The sequence below is a fragment of the Gadus macrocephalus genome, chromosome 12 (genome assembly GCF_031168955.1).
Source record: "Gadus macrocephalus chromosome 12, ASM3116895v1".
NCBI classification, from domain to species: domain Eukaryota; kingdom Metazoa; phylum Chordata; class Actinopteri; order Gadiformes; family Gadidae; genus Gadus; species Gadus macrocephalus.
The window spans coordinates 2,646,754-2,661,525 of NC_082393.1; the positions used below are offsets into that span (position 1 = coordinate 2,646,754).

General features: G+C 48.0%; 1 protein-coding gene across 1 annotated transcript in view; it reads right to left on the bottom strand.

Moving 5' to 3' along the window:
* Window positions 1-804: 804 nt before the first annotated feature.
* arid3a (AT-rich interactive domain 3A) overlaps window positions 805-14,772 on the bottom strand; it is a 24,058-nt gene continuing 10,090 nt past the window's right edge. Inside the window, 11 exon segments of the mRNA XM_060067508.1 lie at window positions 805-5,059; window positions 5,484-5,573; window positions 6,098-6,105; window positions 6,611-6,645; window positions 6,647-6,676; window positions 6,678-6,910; window positions 7,973-8,126; window positions 8,128-8,275; window positions 10,057-10,240; window positions 12,446-12,572; window positions 14,069-14,160. Coding sequence (XP_059923491.1) covers window positions 4,932-5,059; window positions 5,484-5,573; window positions 6,098-6,105; window positions 6,611-6,645; window positions 6,647-6,676; window positions 6,678-6,910; window positions 7,973-8,126; window positions 8,128-8,275; window positions 10,057-10,240; window positions 12,446-12,572; window positions 14,069-14,160 — 1,229 coding nt within the window. The 3' untranslated portion in view covers window positions 805-4,931.

The window sequence follows — 14,772 nt, forward strand, 5'->3', positions numbered from 1 at the left end:
TTGAGCAAATGAGAACGAAAATAAATTTAAGTTTTTTAAAGTGTCACATACAAATGGTTCATTTCTTTGGTGTCAACGGCTCTCAAAACATTTCAAACATTAGTTTACTGAATGCCTTTATCTATTTTCAAACCGTTATATGCATTGTTTTCTGTTCTGAATTTTTTTTAATTCTTAAAAGAAGAAATATGTGTAGTAGGCCAAGTGGATTACCAAATACCAAAGTTCACAAGTCAATGAATCAATGAATGAATCAATGAATGAATCAATGAATGAATGAATGAATGAATCAATCAATCAATCAATCAATCAATCAATCAATCAATCACAGTAACAGCCTGGGGTTTCAAAGGCGCAAAAAAGTTGTAATTCAGTTGGCTTTGTACTGGTGCCCAGTGATCACCACCCCACTCTAAATTAAGCGTCGGTTAATTTATATTTCAAATAAGAATTTAGCATTAAAAGTTGCACCAAATCAACATCATTGTTAAAAAGTTTTCTCAGAGAATGATAGGAAGACACAGACGGGCTGATCGATAGGGATTACAATACTGTTATCAATAATATCACATCCAATAACTGATATAGGAATAAAAAAAGATAGCCGGGCTACGCTAGTTCACGTCCCAGGGTTAACTAGCCAATGAGAGGGCACAGAAAGTCTTTAGAATTCTGAAAGTTTCCCCCCTACTGGCCGGGGATCAATGTTACACATTGAGACATTAATGGTTTGCGTGAGCTAGTTTCAGGAAACAGGGCAACAATCTTTCTAAAATGTAAAATAAACCAGTCTCCAGGTTAAGATGACAATTGAGAAAGTTACAATTTTATTTGAGATTCAAAATAATAGTATTCACACAAACATATTAATGAGTAAATAGGCATTAACAAGATCCCCCCCCCCCCCCTCCCCAAAGAAAAAAAAAAAAAAACGTTGTATATAGCCAAAATTGATCTCACATTCGGAAAAGCATGTTGATAATGTATAATCTGGGACTTGGACCCAGCTAACAACAAAACAAAACAACAAAGAGACCCATCTCCTTGCTCCTCTTAACTTCCACTATGTCTACAAGTAGCAGAAAGAAAAAAACTACTTTTCATCTGTTCGAATAAAAACATGGGGGGGGGGGGGGGGGGGATAAAAGATAAGAAGCAGATGTTGATATAGGCCTAACCGACAGAAAAGCGGGGGTCCTGCAAATCCATCATCCTAAGTAGCAGCCAGAGCTACAATGTGACTGGTGGCACTCCTTTGACCAATCAGACTGCATGTACTGCATCGTAGTGCTACACGTAAGAAAAACCTGTAACACGCCTTTAAAACAACAACAACCAGAGAGTGTGAGAGCGTAAAGTAGATTCGATTCGTAACTCTGTACGCGCTAAACTGTTACGTCCGAACTGTCAGGGGTTCGGGTGTCTGTCACACTGGAGGTAGATGTAGGTTTTCCTGAGAATTCCTAAGAAAAAGACAGCCTTGGATACAATTTGAGATTTCCCGGATTATATGGAACACTTTTTTTTTTTTTTTTTTTACACTGCTGCAAAGCGACACCTGCCCAAGTGTCTTCCAGAATCATCACCAACGTCACGTATCAATATAAGTAGCAGTATATCATCACTTCAATCTTTGATTAGTTCTTTTCTCTATGTAATCTCTGTGTGCAGGGCTGGATACAGCATATCTTTAAACGGCAAGAAATTAGCAACCAAAATTGTTAACAAACAATAATATAGACATGATATAATCTGTAGCCCTGGGAATAAAAGCAAATTTGTTAATAAATCTTTACATAGGTTAATTCCTACAATTGTCACAGCAGAAGGCATCGACGTCTCACCACGGTATTCCTCTTCATGTCTATCATGTACATTTTATGGTAGACTTTTTAATTAAATAAACAATCCATGCCATAAAAAGGGACAAAGCCAAGTGGTATGGACTGTTTCCATGTGAGGGGGACAAGAGAAAGACCAATACGTTTGAATAAACGCATAGAATATAATATACCAGTGACTCTAGTTTGAACGAAGATCTGAATTCCCCAGGGCTAACCTTATGATTGAGACTGCCTTGAGGAGAGAAGATCTGATTGCAGATCTGTGATTGTGCGTTGTAACGAAACATTCCACTAGGGGGCACTGTTACCCAACACATAATTGAGATGTTGAACCTTTCCTGTTTCCCTTAACCCTGCTAAAATAATTATAGTAAATTCTCATCAAATGATGTTCAGATGACATCAGATTGTCCGGTAGTTTTCGAAACAATATATATTTTTATTCTACCCTAGATTCCAATTCATATTATGAACCAGCATAAACCAAACACCTTTTTTTGTATAAATATCACAGGGCTTTGTGTAATTGCTCTGTCCTGAGTACACTTTTCCTTATATCAAGTCCTTGAGGTAGACAGAGGAGCTTTGCTATGCTCACACCCATACGGATCCATTCAGCATTTGCGGTACATAGAAAATATCCTCTGATTGTCGCTATCCAGCTAGCTCTGATCTCCAATCCCACTGCTTGAATTGAACTGATGGGCAGGTGCCATTATACCTGGGGGGGGGGGGGGGGGGGGGGGGCCTTAAAGGTCGTGGGGTCAATCTCAAACCACACTGCTGACCCTTTAGATTGGAGATTGATTGAATTGTCCGTGCGTACTTCCTGCCCTATTGCCCCACCACCCCCAAACCCCTTTATAGGCCACTCAGTGTTTCAACGGCCACGACAGAATGTCTTGCTTTGATTGTCAGCCATTTTTACCAAACTGGAGCTGAGCTGTGACATCTGTGTCAGGGAAAGCGGAGGGAGAGAGAGAGAGCGAGGGAAGGTAACGGAGGCGGTAACTAAAAAGAGATTTAGATTACATTAGATTTCCGTTGATCATTGTAGTTCACCATGATGTCTCATTTGACCATCACAGGTAGTGGCTGATTGCATTCAGCAAATGGAGTAAAAACATACACAACAACACATAATAAAATAGCTGAAAATGCGCATTTCAAGGCAACCCATACTTAAAAAACAACAATCAAGCCAAGTCCTCACACAGTGGTGCTTTGGATACGTCACCCGCCCACCCAAAGGCGGATGTCATGCAGAGAAAAGACAGTACAGACATTTGGTTGTCATCAGAAAAACGCTCATTTGCAAAACTCTGCACAGAATAGAGGCATCTGCAAGTTTTAAAATACGTTGATATCCATCTCTGTGTGCCAGAAAAGGACTCATTTCTATCTGCAAACCTTAAAACTAGAAACCTATTCAGACGAATAGCCCTATTTCAGAAAATGATAACGCCAAAACGAATGATAAGAATTCGTAGAAACCGAAACAATCAAATGATCAGGAAGCAAAAGGTCCTGTTGTCAAGTCATGTAAACTTTAAAACGTTGACCCACTTTAAAAAGGTTACATGACCACATATGCCTCGGTACAGGAGAGTATGGGAGTGAAGTTATGAGAGGGTTTGTCGACAGGCTCCGAGCACTGATACATTAACCAGCAACCTTTAAGCAGACGACATTTCCAGGTAATAAAAAAAACAGTTGGTTAGACTATGGCTATTTTTAGTAGCTACATAGCTAACCAGAGAGATACAGTCACCAGTCACGGTTTAACAAAATGTAACTTTCATTTTGTTTCACTGTCAGCAGTTGTAATGGCCACACAATTGGTAATAAAAAAAAATAGCAACCCCAAGTCATTCCTGTAAGCATGATAAGAGAAGAGGTATACTGTGCACACTCATCTCGTAATATGCTATGCTATGCTAAGCTAAGCTAAGGCCTCAGAAGGAACAGAAACCAAACACCGGGGGACTGCGGTGATTGTGCGGTAAAGGACATAACGAGCAGGACGCACAGGCTCGTAATGGCGGGGTTATTGATCAACCCTTGTTGCCATGGCGCTGAGGGGAGGGGACCCGTGGGTTGGTGGATGAAAGCGTTAGCGAGACGTTGACGTCTGAGAAAACACCCGGATCGAGGCCGAGGGAAGAATTCTGGTTCTGGAAGCAGGAAGCAGGAACCAGAAGCTCTCGAGTCAAGAGGAGGACTGCTTTATGGCTTTCCCAGTAGCATCAGAGAAAATATATCAAATGTTGTATCTTGGAGGAGGGGCTGATTCAACCATTCCAGCTGCACCATGCAAAAGCAATTGTTTCACACAATATGAGGTCACGACGGTAATTCATTATATATGCCCTGAATAAAAAGTACATACACTTTTTAAAGCTTTCCTTCTGATTAAAAATAGAGGATACTGATAATCTCCTTTTTTTTTCTTTTTTAAATAAAACCCCCCAAGTATATTGGGGAATGTGTAGTTATTTTTCAGTAAGAATTGTTTAAGATTACAATAATATCCAACAAGAATAACAAGAATAACAATGATAGTAATATTAATAAAAACAATAATATTGTAAAAAGAAAAAAATATCTGAGAGGACAAACATTACTGTCAGTCAGTAGCTGAGTGTGTGTGTGAGTGTCTGTTGGTGGGGTTGTATACATGTGTGCGTGTCTGTTAGTCTGTGTGTAAACAGTGCATTACCCTTCCTCGATAGAACCTCATTTCTCTTGTAATATGTACATTTATGTAGAAATATATTATTCACATGTTGTGCATACATCTTTTTTTTTTTTTTTTTTTTTTCATATACTGGCTCTTTCTTTGGATTCCCGTTGGGTTCTGTAGCACAAAGAAACCGATGGATAGTGATATAACCTGAGAGATAGGGTATGTAAAGTGGTCTGAGTTTCAGTTTGGAGTCTCTATGTTGAGTGTGTGGTTTTCTTCTTTTCCTTTTTTGGCATACACTATGTAGAAAAAAACGAGGTTGGTTTTTGGCTTGATTTAGCTTAATAGTTGCAAAGTGGGCAGGGGGGGGGGGGCGGGGGTGGGGGGGGACTCCGGGGTTGTTATGACGACGGATTGCTTGAGGTAGGCGTGGTCGGGAGCTGCTGAGGGCCCCCTCGGCCCCCCATGGCTTTGCTGAGGGACGAAGGGCCCGTGAGGGCGGGGCCCGCGCCCTGGGCGAAGAGGACACCTGCACACACACAAGCAACACACATGTTAAAAAAATAATGATAACAACATTGTGTTCTATTTTGGCAGATCGTTTAATCCAAAGTGTCTTATACCATGAGCACATTCTTAAAGTTCTTAAATACGGGGAAAGGGTTATCCTAGTACTTATTCTTGCTTCTATGAACATCCTTACTGTACCGACACTGATATACTGTCGTTTCTCTTTCTTCTGACAAATGTACTTATTGTACGTTGCTTTGGATAAAAGCGTCTGCTAAACGCCCTAAATGTAAAAGTAAATGCCAAATAACGAGAATTATTATTATACTACTAGCACGGCCGAGTGAGTAGACCTATAAGCGTTGTAAGCTAGCACTAGCAGGGGAAAGAGCACAGCACACGTCAGGCCTGTCTGGTGTCATGTGACGGTGGGAGGTACCGACCGGTGTACACGACTCCGTTGAGCTCCACAGACATGCTGATGCTGCTCGCGGTGCTGGTGGTGAGGTTCAGGGCGGAGTCCTGTCTGCCTTCTGCCCAGAGGAGCACACAATTCGTCTCATCAGATCACAGAGCAACCACCGCTGCAAATACTAGTTAAGACGCATGAGTCATAGTCGGACACCTCTATTTGATCAACACGGTACGTCATGATTGCGCCACATTGGGGCTTATGCCGCAAAACTTGACAGTGCACCAAACTTGTCACAAAACGCCCGCTTTCTTTATAATACTTCACAGAGGCAAACCACCGGGAGACAAACATTTCCTGAACGACAAGTGGACAAAGTGTTCTTATCTAACTGCGGGATTCCCCTAAAAAGGAAACATAATCATCTGTGAACATATTTACACATGTTCGCCGTGTAGACAACCTCCAAGTTACATTTCCTCGTTTACGAGACCACTGTGGTAACAACAAGTTTCAGTTTCAGCACGTTTGGGACTTTTCTACAAATTGTTTTTAATTCTGAGAAGGTAACCAGATGGTTGCTCGTTCGATCCCTGGCTTCTCCTCGCCGAGCGTCGAGGTGACCCTGAGCAAGGCACCTCCAACCCTGACTGCTCCCGACGAGCTGGCTGTCGCCTTGCTTGGCTGACACCGCTGTCGGTGTGTGAATGTGTGAATGTGTGCATGAATGTTTGGCAGTTTTGTAAAGCGATCTTTCGCATTTGCCACTACGTCACATTCACACTACCTCCGTCCGTCGACGGATGGGGGCTTTGTGACATATCCATGTGTTTTTCCCGGGTTGTATTACAAAGGCTATTTCATTGGACAATGTATCGGCGTATTTTTGCATAACGCGATCTCATTGGCCGGCGGGTCCGTCGCTGCTTGACACGTTGGAACATTCCTCAACTTTTTCACGCAGGCAACGGAGCAGACCGAACGGAGCGGACCCACAATGCATTTCGAGGGCGCCCCATGCAAAGTCAACGAGATCCGTCGACGGGCGGAGGTGGCGCGAATGTAGGGTTAAGAAAGCGCAGTACAAACGCAGATCCATTCAGCATTCACCTAGTCCCTCCCCCCACTCCCCCGCCCGGCCGCGCCCCCCCCCCCTACCTTGGTTGTCTGATGCGGACGTTCATGGGCATCTGCTGCGGTCATGGCCAGCAGGTTGTGCTGCAGGGGCCCTCTGGATCAGCCGCTGGTGCTCCTCTACGGGCAGCGCCATCTTCTTCTCCGGCGGCTCCCCGGCCTCCAGCTTGTCCCGGAGCTGCTCCAGGGCCGCCACCTGCGCCGCCATGGTGGCCTGCGCCGCCGCCGCCGCCTGCATGGCCGCCACGGAGTGCCTCGCCAGCGGGCTGCCGGTCAGCCGACCCATGGCGCCGAACCCCGACAGAGGATGGCCCGCCTCCTCTTCTGACGGCACAGGCAGAGAGAGGAAGACCCCCGGGGACAACCACCTCAGTACTAACGCGACCAGGGACACACACACTGCTGTTCACAGACAGCTCTTTGTACAGTACTCACTCTTTACACAGTACTCACTCTTTACACAGTACTCACTCTTTACACAGTACTCACTCTTTACACAGTACTCACTCTTTATACAGTACTCACTCTTTACACAGTACTGACTCTTTACACAGTACTCACTCTTTATACAGTACTCACTCTTTACACAGTACTGACTCTTTACACAGTACTCACTCTTTCCACAGTACTCACTCTTTACACAGTACTCACTCTTTACACAGTACTGACTCTTTATACAGTACTCACTCTTTACACAGTACTCACTCTTTATATAGTACTGACTCTTTACACAGTACTCACTCTTTACACAGTACTCACTCTTTACACAGTACTGACTCTTTACACAGTACTGACTCTTTATATAGTACTGACTCTTTAAAACAACCACCTCAGTACTAACGCGACAGAGACAGACACGCTGCTGCTCAGACAGCTCTTTATATCGTAGTTACTCTGTCTACTAACTCTTTTTACTTTTTTTTTACACTAACTCTTAATACTAACCCTTTAACTAACCCTTTTTGCTAACTCTTTATAAACGACTCACTCTTAATATAACCAGGGACAGACACACTGCTGTTCACCGACAGCTCAAAAAAATCCCCTTCTGAAGATTGATTCGTTAACAAAAGGAGTTTCTCCTCGTTAGAAAATCCCCACCCTTTCAGTTGTGGTTTCAGGGTTAAATGTTTCTTCTCTAATATGTCAGGTCTGCTGCATCCGAGATTACTAGCATTCTAACTCTTTATACTAACATACTAAACCTATGTACTAACTCCATGCAGCAAGTCAAAAAACTAAAAGAAGAACCAGGGGCCAAAACAAATCCAATCCTGAACAAGCTATCTCCGTTTACCAAAGCGCCGCAGAGCGATGCTGTTACACTTCCCCGCCAGCAGGGGGGCCACATTCACACCAGCAACATCGCGACGCAGGGCTTCATACCGGTCTTGATCTTCTGGATGGGGGTGAGCGAGGTTCCGTTGGTGCCCAGGGGCATGCCGCCGTGGCCGTAGCCGTGGCCGCCGCCGCCGTGCCCGTGGCCGTGCCCGTGGCCGTGCCCGTGGCCGGGCACCTTGGGGGAGGACAGCATGGTGGGGCGTCCCGTTGGGGGAGTAGGTGAAGAGCGAGCTGCCGAAGCTCTGCCGACGGCCCTCGCGCCGGTTGCTGTCGATGGCCGCCTGGAGCTCGTTGGGGTTGCTCAGCGCCCGCTTGTCACACTCGTAGGGGTAGAGGTACTTCATGTATCTGGAGGAGGAGGAGGAAACACAGGGGGGTATAGGTATCTGGTCTGAAGTATAGGATAGAGGTACTTTGTATATCTAGAGGGGAAAGAGGTATCTTGCGTATTTATTGTCATCAGGGCCTGTTTTTATTTTCATTTATTTCAGAGACATCGGAAGACCCATATTTAACTGTTGGCATAAGATGAGTTGGAAAGAGTGAATGTTTGTTTATAACCCTGTTTATGTGTGGAGTACTTCATGTATCTGGTCTGAGGTATAGGGTAGAGGTACTTCGTGTATTTGGAGGGGAAAGAGGTATCTGGTCTGAGGTATAGGGTAGAGGTACTTCGTGTATCTGGAGAGGAAAGAGGCATCTGGTCTATAGTAAAGGAAAAGATACTTCATGTATCTCGAGGAAAGAGGTATTTGGTCTGAAGTACATCGCGGAGGTACTTCATATATCTGGAGGGGAAAGAGTAACATGAGGACACTGAGGAGCTTAAGTCTGTGGTCTGGGGTAGGGAAGTAAAGGTTACTGGTAGGTCTGAATCTGACTAGAATATAAAATATCTGATGGCCAACACAGAGAAGGAAGTTTAGGTATCTCACCTGGAGATAAAGAGCAAATGAAGTAATAATTGTATGTAGCATGATGTATCTGAGGCGTAATTAAGAGTGTACAGGAACTTTACATATCGTTCAGAAGAAGAAATGAGTTAACAACAATCTCTTTGGTAGCTACTCAAGTGATTAATTTAGTCGTGGCCAAATGTAAATAGTACTAATAGACCTGATCATAAGTGAAGCAGTAGAGCATCATTATAGAGATGCTTCGATAATTACAGAGAAACTTGAAGTTAAATGGTTGGGACAATGTATAATAATGGTCAATATTGAGTCATCAAGACTAGAGTCGATATTGATATAGCTCTGTTGATTGACTGTAAAGGGGTGAGTATTTGTACAATGACTTAACGTTTATGGTCTTTGATGTCTGGGTTAAGAGTTGTGCCTCTGTTCTATGACAAATATTTATTCTTTATCGCTATTGTGTATTTACTGTCATCAGGGCCTGTTTTAATTAGCATTTATTCAAAGACATCCAAAGACCAATTTTAAACTGTTGACATAAGATGAGTTGGCAAGAGTGAGTGTTTGTATATAACGCTGTTTGTGTGTGGGTAGTGTGTCTAGTGTGGTTGTGTGTGTGTGTGGTGCGCGTGTGGGCGCAAGTGTGTGCGTGGGTATGTGCACATCCGTGTGGGGTAATGTGTGTAGCTCTGTGGAAATGTGTGGGGGTATGCATGTATGGGTCAATCAGTGGGTTTGGTAACGTGTCTATATAAGGTGAGGTGCGCTGACGATGGAGGACAGTCTGTCAGTCTGTGTGTGTGTGTGTGGTGTGTGTGTGTGTGTGTGTGTGTGTGTGTGTGTGTGTGTGTGTGTGTGTGTGTGTGTGTGTGTGAGTGTGTGTGTGTCCTTGAGTGTGTGTGTGTAAGTGCGCCCATGCGTGCGTCCGTGTCGTTTCCGTGTGACTGTGTAGGGTGAGGTGCGTTGGTGATGGAGGAATGTATGTGTGTGTGCGTACTTGTGTGTGCATATGCTTGCTTACATGTGTGTGTGCGTGTCCGCGTGTGCATGTGCGTGTGTGACTGTGTGCACGCGTGCATGTGTGCGTAGGGTGAAGGCAGCGCTGGTGATGGAGGACTAAGTGTGTGTGTGTGCGTGCGTGCATGCGTGTATGATGTGTATGTGCATGTGTGTGTGTGTGTGTGTGTGTCTGTGTGTGTGTGTGCGACTGACTGTGTGCGCAGGGTGAAGGCAGCGCTGGTGATGGAGGTGGGCAGGTGCAGCCCCTTGGTGATCTCCCTCCACAGCTTCTTGTTGATGACCTCCACCAGGCCGCCCTTCTCCGTCACCAGCTGGTACAGCATGTACAGGTCCAGCACCTGCTTGGCCATGATGGGGATGCGGTTCACCGGGGTCCCTGGAGGTCAGAGGTCAGAGGTCAGGGGTCAGGGGGTCACACACACACACACACACACACACACACACACACACACACACACACACACACACACACACACACACACACACACACACACACACACACATCGACAGAAACACATAATTGACAGACACACACACACACATTTACCCTCCCCACACACACACACACACACACAAGTCAACAGACACACACACACAAACACATTGACAGACACACATACACACAGAAACCACTAGCCACTACAACACACATTAACAGATTCACACACACACACATTGACAGACACACACACACACACACACACACACACACACACACACACATTGACAGACAGAGGGGGGGGACAACAGCGAGGTTAATGAGTTTGGCCAGGGAGCAAGGTGACCGCTTCTTCAGCAGCCAATGAGAAACAGGGCAGTGAACCATTACACAAATGATTGCCGCTGTTAAGGTCCGTTGTGGTATCTGATATCATGAGAAGTGTTGATGAAATGTACACCTCAGGATATTAGCAGTAGTACGAATATGTGTAACGCCCATCAGAAATTGACATCTGGCTATCTCTATGAAACACTAGTTAGCCCTGGCTAAAGATATATAATGAACAGGCTATGTTTATAAGGACTAATATTAGCCCAATTGGGGACAGATAATCCATCATTTAACTTCCTGCAGTTGCAGAACCAAAAGACCCTCATTGTCAGTTCCGCGTTTCGCCCACCAGAGGGCGCGCCACCATCTACGGGCTCTCCCGGCAGAAGACCCGCCCCTCAGCCGGCGGCAGCTCGTTCCCACCGGTCTGACTCAGCGGGCGTGAGCTCACACACCGTGAGTCGCCGCCTCGCACGTCAAAAAACAATAACACACGCGCCGGAGTGCTGAATCAGCCAGAAGCCAGACAGACAGGAGACGCTCGCCAGACAGACGGGAGACACTCGGCAGACAGACATGACACATCCCATCCACCTTTGATGCCAAACCACTCATTTCTCTGAGTAGATAGCCAATAGTATCCCTGCTCATCAACATCCTGATGACAGAGGTGCCAGGACGGAGGGACCGAGGCAGATGTGCTGGAGGAGGACGTTGGTGTTTGGAGATGGTGGTGGTGGTGGTGGAGGAGGTGAAGGTGGAGTTTGAGGTGAAGGTGGTGGTGGAGGAGGGGGTGGAGTTTGAAGTGGAGGAGGGGGTGGAGGTGGATGTGGAGGAGGTGGAGATTGTGGTGGAGGAGGAGGAGGAGGTGGAGGTGGGTGGTGGAGGTGGTGGTGGTGGAGGTGGTGGTGGAGGTGAGGGTACTGGAGGTGGTGGAGGAGATGGAGGTGGTGGTGGAGGTGGTGGTGGAGGTGGTGGTGGTGTTCGGGTTTGGGATTGACGATTTGAACGGGTAAAATAATACGGCACGTTATGGGGTGTCTCTTCTAGTTATAGCTGAGGGGGCGGTGCGAGGGCGATACGGCCGTAAAGCTATCATCTCAGAGATGAGTAAGGACCCCCGGACCCCCCCCTCAACCCCCAACAGCCCCCAGAAACCCGAGTGCAACAGAGAGAGTCAAATATCTCTTATACGGGGGCGGAGAGAGAGAGAGAGAGAGAGAGAGAGAGAGAGAGAGAGAGAGAGAGAGAGAGAGAGAGAGAGAGAGAGAGAGAGAGAGAGAGAGAGAGAGAGAGAGAATAGGAAGAGAGAGAGAGAGACAGAGAGAGAGAGAGAGAGCGATGAGAGCGAAGCGAGAAGGGGGTGTGAAAGAGAGAGGGGGTGTGGAAGGGAGAGCGAATCAGCGCGACTCTGAGCGAGTATGGGAGAGAGAGTGTGCGGGGAGGGCGAGACCCGGAGAAAAGGGGGTGGGAGATGTGGGAGGAAGGGGGGGGGGGGCGGGGGGGGGGGGGGGGGTTGTGTAGGAAGAGGCCCCGGAGCTCCATTAAGGGCAGGGTCTTTATGGGCCGACGGGCGGCAGGGAGGGCCGTAATGTTTCCAGAAACAGGCCTTTCCGACCGGCCTAATTATACGAGAGAGGAAATGAACGCGCCGCCCGCCAGGTGATATGGATTTATGGCACAATTTGACTCACGCACTGCGAGCCAAAAGCCCCCTGGAAAACATGTTTTACATGAAAGGACGGGGAGACCCACGCACACACGCTCACACGCACACGACACAAGCAGTGCCCGCGCCGACGGCCGTACCTCTCTTCTGCATGAAGCTGAACAGGTCGTCCAGGAACTCTTTCCGCTTGGGGTCTCCGTCCAGCTCGTACAGCTGCAGGGACGAGAGGAGAGAGGCAGGGGCGTTAGGAACAGAGAGAGAGAGAGAGAGAGATGAGAGAGAGAGAGAGGGTTAGGGGAGAGAGAGCACGCTCTACATTACATTATAGACTGAGAGAGAGAGAGTGGCAGAGACAGAGATACTATCTGTACAGGGCCGGGCTGAGAACCTCTGAATCAGAGGAAAGAGCTGCGAGCTGAGCTAAGAGAGAGAAACATCGACTATTTTATATTTTTCATGGCCTATATGAGAGAGCGCGAGGGACAGAATGAGGGCGAGAGCGCAAGAGAGAGATTGAGAGAGTGTGTGAGAGTAAGAGAGAGACAGAGGGGTGAGAGTGAGAGAAAGAGAGATAAAGAGTGAGAGAGGGAGAGTGAAACGAGAAAGGGAGGAGAGAGATTGAGAGAAATAAAGAGAACTGAGCAAGACTGATCAAGACTGATATATATATTGAGAGAGAGAGAGTGAGTGAGAGTGAGTAAGAGAGAGAGTGAGAGTAAGAGGGAGAGTGAGAGAGTGCCGGGCCTGGCTGGTCTGATGAGAACCTGATGGGGAGCCAGCGGCTTGCGGGCCAAAGGAAGCGCAGAGTTCAGAGAGAGTTTAACCGGAAGGGGGGGGGGGGGGGGGCAGCACAGTGGCGCCACTGACGCTACCTGTAGGGAGTTACAGCTGCTGATGGCTACCAACCCGATTGGCGCATGCAAAATAAACCAACAACTTCATCGGATCTGTCAGTCCGAAGCTGGCCCTCTCTCTCTCTCTCTCTCTCTCCTCTGCCCCCCCCCCCCCCCCCCTCCTCCTCTCTCTCTCTCTCTCTCTCTCTGCTCTCTCTCTCTGCCCCCTCTCTCTCTCTGCCCTCTCTCTCTCTCTCTCTCTCTCTCTGCCCTCCCTCTCTCTCTGCCCTCTCTCTCTCTCTCCTCTCTCTGCCTTCTCTCTCCCTCTCTCTCTCCCTCTCCCTCTCCCTCTCTCTCTCTCTCTCTCTCTCTCTCTCTCTCCTCTCTCTCTCACCTCTCTCTCTCTCTCTCTGCCCTCTCTCTCTCCCCTCTCTCTCTCTCTGACAGAGGCTCTGATGTCTCCAGCGGTCTGTGTGCTAAACCCTCTCTCTTGCCTTCCTCGGCAGAGTGTCTGCGTGTGTCGACCGTGTCAGATCCCCTGCTGATGCGGACCCCCAGGTATATCTCGGTGCTCCCCCCTCTCCACGGCCGTACCATTAAACCACGGTGCTGTGTCCCCCCCCCCCCCCTCTCCCCCCTCCACCCCCCAGTTCTTGTGCTCTCCCATCGGCCACCGCCAGCTCCTTGGGTTTGGTTCACACTCAGCCATCACAGCATCAACGAGGGCTCTCCTGGCCCCACTCCAACAAGGCTTCACCAACGTCCGCCTCGACAAACACCCTCATGGACCCAACTCGAGTCGTGCTCTGTCCAGCGGCCTGTGTCGGCGCCTTCTCCTCGGTGTGTGTAAATGGAAATGGAAACGGACTGCATTGATACAGCGCTTTTCTAACCACTGGCCACCCAAAGCGCTTTACAATATTGCCTCACCCGTTCCAGCACACGTTCACACACCGACGGGCGGAGTCGACCCCGCAGGGCGACAGCCGGCTCGTCGGGAGCAATCAGGGCGAGGCGCCTCGCTCAGGGACACCCTCGACACTCGACAGCGAGGAGGAGCGGGGATGGAACCAACAACCTTCAGGTTACCCGCCGACCCGCTCTACCTCTCCTGAGCTACTGCAGCGGATGCCTCCGCGGGCCTGTCCCGTGGGGCTCATTAGCAGAGCATCCGGTGGAGGTGGTGATAGGGGTCGGGGGGGGGGTCAGAGACAAGCCCCATTAATGCATTTTTTTTATTAAGTACTGACCAAAGGGAACCAGGATAGTATCTGTGCACACGCCCTCTTCGCCGGACGGTAATGGTGTGTGTACACACACCCCCTCGTCCTCTGGGGGCCCCCCCCTGTGGGAGCAGGGGTGCAGGGGAGTACACCAGGGGAGGGACCCGGAATCGAACCGGGGACCTCTTGGCCCTCTAATGCACAGGGCCCGCTCGGGGCACAGCCGGCCTTAATTACAGGATTGACCGTTCTAAGGCTGCTGGTGGAGTGGCCCTCCATAAATCTGGGAACCCCCCCCCCCTAATCACACATACATCCCTTTAATGACTTAGTGGAAGAGGGGTGGGGGTAGTGACCACAGCACCCATCCCCCCCTTTCACACACGCACTGCACGCACATGCACAAACACA